Raw genomic sequence first — 8,697 nt, 5'->3', positions numbered from 1 at the left:
CAGGTGATTGATACACATGCCAAAGTTAAGAATCAGAGGATTCTAGGGAGTCTGGGTGATTAGGAGGGGCACGGCACCTGGTTTCTTTTGTTACATAACTTTGTTCACTAAAATTCCACAAATAAGAATCTATGTGTTTGGAAACAGTAAGTCAGAGTTATGGATAACAGCTTGATCACATATGAGAGGTGAGCCAAGCCTTTCAAACTGCATAAGGACCATGGTAAACATACATCTTATGGCACATGTTGTTGTTGTTGTTATAGGCTGTTGAGTCAGACCCGACTCATAGCGACCCCTCCTTTGAAGTTTCCAAGGCAGTATCACTATGGAAGTAGATTGCCCCATCTTCCTTGGCTTATCATTATACACCTTCCCGCTAGAATATAAACTCAGAGCAGAAATGGTTACACATACAAATATATGTAGATACCTTATGCTTTAATGTACTGAACATAATACGTTGCACATAACAGATATTCAATAAATACCTGATGAATGAATGGATAAAATCCTTCTCTAATGATGTCTGCTCACTTCAGGATGACTGGTTTATTTCTATAGCATTGTTTATTTATTTTATGATGTAGCCCCACAGAATACAAAAATACATATTTATATATTAAGTAGTTTCTCCATGAATATAAATATGTTTTAATTACCATTTCTATTTGTTCTTACCTTGCTCTGTATAACAAAATAGCACATATAATATGAAAAAATGACCAGGATGGCATTGAGAGTATTTGTTTGCTTCTAGTTACAGGGTTGACAGATTTAGCAATAAAAATACAGGATGCCCAGTTAAATTGTAATTTCATATAGACAACAAATATATTTTTAGTTATATCCCATGTAATATCTAGGGCATAAATATACTAAAAAAAATTCATAGTTTATATGAAATTTAAATTTAACTGGGTGTCCTATATTTTATGTGACAACCTTATCAATTTCCATCTTTCTTTTAGATTCATCTTAGGACTTTTTGCTTTAAAATGTATAGAAAATATGTCTAACACATGTTTGTTGAATGAGTTACTAGATAAATGTTCAAAATGTGGGCATGCTTTCCAGGAGAACTTAATACAAGGGAATTACACACAAATATATGCTTTCTCAGCAAGACTGTTAAAGTTCTTTTTCTATTTTTTTTCTTTTGCTAGAGAATACATTATACAACTACTTGTGTTCCCACTGGTGTTTTCTTCACCAATAGCTATAGATGTTTTGACCTTTCTCTGAATCATACCATAGATAGTCCTCTGGTGACTGCTTTCAGTCCACTGGTATTCTCTGAGCATATGATGATTTTGTTTGTAACTTTGAAAAACTCAGCTATTTCAGCTATGAATTCAATGCAAATAGATATAACAATAATAGTAAAATAACAATGTCATATTATTATGCAAATAGATATAACAATAATAGTAAAATAACAATGTTATATTAGAGTAGCAATAGTGAGATCACGATAATTATGTGATAATTCTCAGTTAGCATTGACTATTAATTAATTCTATCAAGCCAGCTGGTTAATGGAACAAGTGTAAGCTTTGTAGTAAGAAAGGCTTAGTTTTACCACTTACTTACTGAGTGACTTTAGGTGAATTCTAAAACCAAGCTGAGCCGGCTTTTTGCCATGTAAGTTGTAGACCTGAATAGTCCTTTACTTGGTTCCTCTGAAAATAAAATCACATAATTTATGTGAAAGCACTTAACTCTAAATTCTAAAAAGTTAGCAAAAAATATTTATGAACATTGATGTTATATATAACACCCATGTTATATATATTTGTTATGTTATATATGTTATAGTAACATCATACATTGAGCAGCATAATTCAGAAAGAAGGTATTATTGACAGGGGAGGGGTTGATAATCTGGCTGGGCTGATAGCATAATGTCAGCTATTACTGACTTGATGAGTGACCTTATAAATGTTATTGCACCTCTCGAAATGGAGATAATTCTTCTGAGGATGTTAATATCCACCTCACTCAAAGTTGTAAGAAAAGAGGGAGTGTGGATAAAGCTCCGAGTTCTTCAAAATTGTTTCACCAGAAGATTTTAGTAGTCACTGAAGCCACAAATGTTTTGTGAATGCAATGAATCTCCCATAGGCAGTCCCTCCTAGACAGTCTTGCAATCCAAGATGGTACCAAGTAGCACCCCAAGAGATGGAAGAAGGGCTGTCAGGCAATTACACCAACCATATCTCACGTGTGGGCTCTCCTTTTACCTGACTTCTCTGGGTGGAGAGCAAACTCTGCAGCCAGTGAAAGCTCCATCTATATATACTTCCATTGTGGAACCTTTCACATTTTTCTGGTCCAGTCTTGATTTTTCCCCATTCAGAGGACCTGTACTTTCAAGAAACCCTTCTGCTTTGCTTGCCAGTGGCCACCTTTTCCTATTCATACTCTCTTCTTCCTTCTTTGCTTGCCAAGCACCAGTCTTGGTTTTCTGACCCCTCATTGTACTCCTCAAAGTTTTCAGAAGAGAAGGGTGTGTGCTAGAGCCAATGATTGGGAGGGAGAGAGACTGGGAAAAGAGCTTCTGGAAAGTATTCCCATAACAGCATTCACTGATCTTCCTGTAGTCCAGGGAAGCCTGGTAAGAATGAGAAAGAATAGGAAGAAGAAATGGCTTCTTGTTGAGTCCCCAGTACAGAGATGCTTCTTTCAGAATTGGGGTGTCTCAGCCCATTCAGATGGCTTTTACTTGAACTTTGTGAACTTTGAGCAGAACCCTCTGTACCTACTAACCTAAATAGGATCTTTCTTCCTCTTTCTTTTCCCCCACTTGTCAATCATGGTCAAGTATAAGTTGCTGGTCTATGAGAAGGGCTGGAAAGTGATTCTTTAGAGTGTAGGCATCAAACCATGGAGAAAAATACATATGTTCACCACCACCCCTTGGAATTATATAGGAGGCTGCCTCCCCTTTCACTGTCTCCTCTCTTCATTTGCTTTTTGCTTTTTCTGCCTCAGATGCTCAGTGGCTGCTTGCTAGGAAATCCTCTGTCCATGGTATTTGATGATGTTTTATTCATCATACCACTTCTTGCCGTTGTTGTTGTTGTATGCTGCCAAGTCAGTTTGGACCCATAACAACCTCGTAGGGCAGAGTAGAACCACACACATAGGTCTCCTAGGCTACAATTGTTACAGAAGCAAATCTCCAGCTCATTTCTCCCACAGAGCAGGGTGGGTTTGAACCATCGACATTTTGGTTAGCAGCAAGGTGCTTAACCATTGTGCCACCAGAGATCCTTTTCTTGCCATTGGCATATGTAATTGAGCAACTAAACCCTTAACTTTGAAATACATATCTTTAACATAATCACTTGTTTTATTGATTATAAATATTTCAGAGAAAACAATTCTGTAAAAAAAATCCTGGATTGACTTTTTCATGCCATTTCTCAGTTTCATCTATCATCAGATAGATGAAACTGTACTCAAGGGAACAGGTTAATTTTCCTAAAAGTGAACACATATTCTCTGCCGTACACAGTGCTAAGTGCTTTATCTCTTTAATTTTCAAAACACCTTTATGAGGTAGGTATTTCCTGTGCTACCCTCAAGTATAGGTAAAGAACCAAGGCTAAAGAGGTTAAGTAACCTGCCTCAGTCACTCAGCCAAAGAAATGAAAACATCTGACTCATACATCCATATAGCCCCAAATGGGATTATTTTAAAGTAAAGGGCTTATTTATCTCTTCCCCTCATATTACAATTCATGTGCCTGCTTTATAATTCACGTCTCTTTCTAATAAATCAGCTTCCATTTTCTAGACATAGGCTTAGACCTGGAAAGCCATTCATCTTCACTTTCCCTTTATCCATTTAGGGAGACACAATCAGACAAGAACCATCTCATTAACAATTTTGAATGCCTTTTGGGGATCCCTATAAGAAACATACAAGGAAATCATGGGAGGGGGGCCAGAAAGTAACATTTCTGCTGTGTGCTATTGTTTCAAATCTGACACCAGCTAATCTGAAAATACACCCCATATAGTAAAATAAATAAATAAATAAATACCCAAACTCACTGCTGTCAAGTCTATTCGACTCACAGCGACCCCTCCTTGGGTTTCTGAGGCTGTATCTCTACGGAAGTAGATTGCAAGTTCCTGAAATGCTTACCATCTACCACCACAGCACCTTAATAATTATAGAGAGCATCTTCCTTGAAGGAGCTCCCAAGTGCTTTGCAAGCATTTTTCCTCACTAATTATCATACCATTTTTCTGTGGCAGGGAAGGCAACAGGATAATTTATCCTATTTAAGATGTAGGATTGCTGATGCATGGAGTGATTAAGCAAGTTGTCCTCCGGTTATGAGCTGACAGGGCCAGAACTAGAGTCCCCAGAGTTTGTGGGCCATGGCCATTGACCACTAAATCTATAAGGGCTGTGGCAAGTGCTTGGTCCATTCTTCACTTACAGAAGAGTAAACAATCCCAAAGAGGTGAAAACACTTTAAAAGTCCAGGGTCACATGGAAAATTAATAGTAGAAGCAATGCTACATGAGTACAAATAACATACATCTACATCCTATGGAGAGACATATGACAACTGTTAGTAATCAATTTATAGTCAGATTAGAAGGGTGTGAAAGCAAAAAGCCTTCATCCATGACCTTGCCTAGAGGAAAAACACACTATAAAAAGGTGAACGTTTCAAACAGCAAGAAATTTTAACACAGACAAAGTTTCAACTTCCTGGTAGCCAAAATACCATCTGGAACTTAAGGCACACTTCCCATTAAAGGTGACAGGTAGACACATTTTAAAAAAATAGCTGGCTGACTCATCATAGCCTCTATAAACTGTATGGAAAGCATGATGATGGTAAAGACTAGCTGAATTCCAAGTGTGTTTCCAGCTGACAAAAACATTCCAATTGAAAATAACATACATGGACTATCACAGTGCTCTTAGGCAATCTCTCATTTCATAGACATTTACTTCTGTAAACACTGTGCATAGGCCAAACACTTCAGCAAACTGAGAGTATTTGGAATGAGGTTTCTTGAAATTGTTCCATTTTAGGCCTGTTGTGTTGTTGTGATATGCCGTCGAGTCAGCCCTGACTCATAGCGATCCCTCCTTGGGTTTCCGAGGCAGTATCACTATGGAAGTAGGATTGCCCAACCTTCCTTCTGAGGAGTGGCTGGTGGGTTTGAACCTCCAGCCTTCTGGTTAGCAGTGAAAAATTTCTCTCTTAATCTTTGATCCTATGGATCATACTGTCCCATCAGTGAGAATGAAGGGAAAGGAAATCAGAGGAGAGTTGAGAGGAGAGGGGACCAGGTCAAAATAGTTTTGAACAACTAAAGGAAAACCGTTTAAAGATCAATGAAATCAATTCAGAAATTCATGGAGTAATCTCTGAATGAAAGAGCCATTTATTATGAGTGTGGGCTTCAAAATATACCCTTTTTTGTTTGCAAGCACAAAGAAAAAGTTTTCTGATGAGATGAAGTTTCATAAAACAGATCAGGAATTTAAATCACTTAACACTGAGTCTGGCACATAGTATGCAGGCACTCAATATACGGTGAATGTTTTCATTGCTGTTATACCTTAACATATCACACACCTTCTGTTGCATAATGGAAACACAGGCATATATTTTAAATAGAAGTTAACTCAAATTTAAGAAGTAGATTTCCTACCTTATTGCATTCTTTACATGTTGAAATATTCTCCTGGAGTAAGTTACAGAGATTTGGGGCTTTAGGTTGGGTCACAGAAGAGCACATGCAAGGGCTTTCTTCCTGAGGTGAATGCCTACGTTGGGTAACCAGTATTGGGTTGGGAGAGATGGGCCAAACACCTTAAAAACACCAAACAGCAACAACAAAACAAGTATTTAAGGATTTAAGTAAATATCAAATGAAATATCACAGGTCTGTTGACTTACAGAAGAATACACCATGTCATCATTCTTATTTTACTTTTTTTTTTTTAGATAATATTTTATTGTGTTTTCAATGAAAGTTTACATGGTAGATTAGTTTCCCATTGAATAATTTCTACACAAATTATTCAGTGAAATTGGTTACATTCTTCACAGTGCATGAACATTTTCATGACTTCCATTCTGGATGTTCCATTTCCAGTCATCTAGTTTCCCTGCCCCTTTACCTTATTTCATCTTTGTTGTTGTTGTTGTTGTTGTTGTTGTTGTTGTTTTTAAAAGTAATTGTTAACCTTTTTGGTTTCATAGAGATGAATTTTTAAAGAGCTCAGTATTCATGGGTAATATTCTTTATTTTGTGAGCCACCCTGTGATGCAGCTCACAGATGACCTCGGGGGATAGTTTCTGTTCAAGGTTTAAATAGTGCCTCAGGGCAGTAGTCTCAGGAAGTGGTCTAGTCTCAACCAGTCCAGTAAGTCCACATTTTTCTACCATCCTATCAGTACCCACCTATTGTGATCAGTAGCACCCTAAACAGAATGATCAGTAGTGGTGGCCAGGCATCATCTAGTTGTTCTGGTCTCAGGGTAGATGAGGCCATATTTCATGTAGACAGTCCTGTAGATGACTCTCTCTTCTGTATCTTGGTTTTCCATCTATCTCTTTTGTTTTGGATGAGTAGAGACCAATAGTTGTATTACTTTGCCATTTTTAACAAGCTTGATTGCTTAGTTTCTAAGCCAACAGCAAACTACAGAAGGAAACCAAGGAGGATAAAGGACTTCTACCAAAGCCCGAGAGCAAACAAAGAAACAAAAAACTATTTTAAAGATTGACCTTGGAGTTCAAAAAGCATATAGAAAATTATTTAATACGGGTTGGGGGAGGGTGACAAATATCCTTGTAATAAGAATACCATACAAGTGTGCCCATACCACTCTTGGTAGTCTGCAGAGTGATTTCATGTATATTTCACGTCAACACCTGCACAGTGAGGTAAGTAGGGCCCTATACCTCAGAGGCATGTGGAAATTTGTCACAGTGGCGTGCAGTGTTTTGGTGTCTGGATTTGAACAGGACGCTTTGACTTTGAGATCATCACACTTTCTACCACCTACTCAAACTCCATACCTGATAAAGCCAATCTGCAGCCCAGTACAGCCAATATTGAATAACCAGTTAACTGCAAGTTACATTTTAGGGAAAAAAAATAGTCCAGATTGAAAGCACAGCTCTTCAGAATGACTTATTCCTATGTTGGCCATTATTTTGCAGACCTACACTCAGGAGCTCTGGTAGCATAGTGGCTACGGCACTTGACTGCTAACCAGAAGGCTGGCGGTTCAAATCCACCAGCCACTCCTTGGAAGGAAGATGGGGCAATCTACTTCCGTAGTGATACTGCCTGGGAAACCCAAGGAGGGGTCAACTATGAGTCGACAGGCAAACAACACCACCACTCAGGGCATGAGTACATTTACTCTACAGAACATTGGAAGTGGGGACTATCCTCAAAGAGTCAAGTTTTGTGACCACTGTCCTTTAGCTTCCAAAGACTCTAGAGAGTCCCATATCCCAAAAATCTTCCTCTATTTCTTATATTTGTTTGATAAGGTTAATGCAAAACACATAGCTAAATCCCCTAATGATGACACTGAAAATGACTCCCCTAAAGTAGGCCCCCCCCTTTCCTCAAAGAATGACTTTTGAAGACTTTTAGTAGGGAGTACCTTAGAGCTTTCTAAGAGCCATTTTCTGGCATGGGAAAATGGAAAACTCTAGACTATCCTGGCTTCACTTTAAAGCAAAATCTGAACATGAGAGGCCAGGAAGGATTGGATCTTTCCAATCAAGGATTATCCATTAACCTACCAGATTTTATTTTTTTTTTAAATTTTTTGTTTTGTTTTTGTTTTTTGTTGTCTTGTTTTTCTGTCTCTCATTCTCCCTCCCTTGCTATGTCTCGCTCTGTCCTGCTTGCTGTCTCTTCTCACATCAACAGGTGAGAAGCCCCACCAATGCAGCATCTGTTGGCGCTCCTTCTCCTTAAAGGATTACCTTATCAAGCACATGGTGACACACACAGGAGTGAGGGCATACCAGTGTAGTATCTGCAACAAGCGCTTCACCCAGAAGAGCTCCCTCAACGTGCACATGCGCCTCCACCGAGGGGAGAAGTCCTATGAGTGCTACATCTGCAAAAAGAAGTTCTCCCACAAGACCCTCCTGGAGCGACACGTGGCCCTGCACAGTGCCAGCAACGGAACCCCTCCCGCGGGCACACCGCCAGGTCCCCGCGCTGCGCCCCCCGGAGTGGTAGCCTGCACGGAGGGGACCACTTACGTCTGCTCCGTCTGTCCAGCAAAGTTTGACCAAATCGAGCAGTTCAACGACCACATGAGGATGCATGTGTCTGACGGATAAGTAGTATCTTTCTCTTTTTCTTATGAACAAAACAAAACAACAAAAACAAACAAACAAAAAAAGCTATGGCACTAGAATTTAAGAAATGTTTCGGTTTCATTTTTACTTTCTGTTTTTGTTTTTGTTTCGTTTCGTTTCATTTTGTACTACATGAAGAACTGTTTTTTGCCTGCTGGTACATTACATTTCCGGAGGCTCGGGTTTTCCCAGTCTCCCTCGGATGGTGGCCTTAAGGCCTGGTAGTGCTTCAAGAGGTCCACTGGTTGGATCTCTAGCTACTGGCCTCTAAATACAACCCTTCTTTACAAAAAATCTTTAAAAAAAAAAAAAAAAAAA

The 8,697-nt window shown here is 38.9% G+C and overlaps 1 protein-coding gene across 1 annotated transcript in view; it reads left to right on the top strand.

Moving 5' to 3' along the window:
* The window catches only part of ZBTB20 (zinc finger and BTB domain containing 20), a 45,671-nt gene extending 37,310 nt beyond the window's left edge, over positions 1–8,361 (top strand). Inside the window, exon 3 of the mRNA XM_007947845.2 lies at positions 7,940–8,361. Within this exon, the coding sequence (XP_007946036.2) occupies positions 7,940–8,361 (422 nt within the window). The remainder of the gene's footprint in view (positions 1–7,939) is intronic.
* Positions 8,362–8,697: the final 336 nt, after the last annotated feature.

Source organism: Orycteropus afer, unplaced genomic scaffold, assembly GCF_000298275.1.
Source record: "Orycteropus afer afer isolate SDZICR_OR568_19922 unplaced genomic scaffold, OryAfe1.0 scaffold00195, whole genome shotgun sequence".
NCBI classification, from domain to species: Eukaryota; Metazoa; Chordata; class Mammalia; order Tubulidentata; family Orycteropodidae; genus Orycteropus; species Orycteropus afer.
The sequence above is the reverse complement of the archived record's forward strand: the minus strand, read 5'-3'. Positions and strand labels throughout refer to the sequence as shown.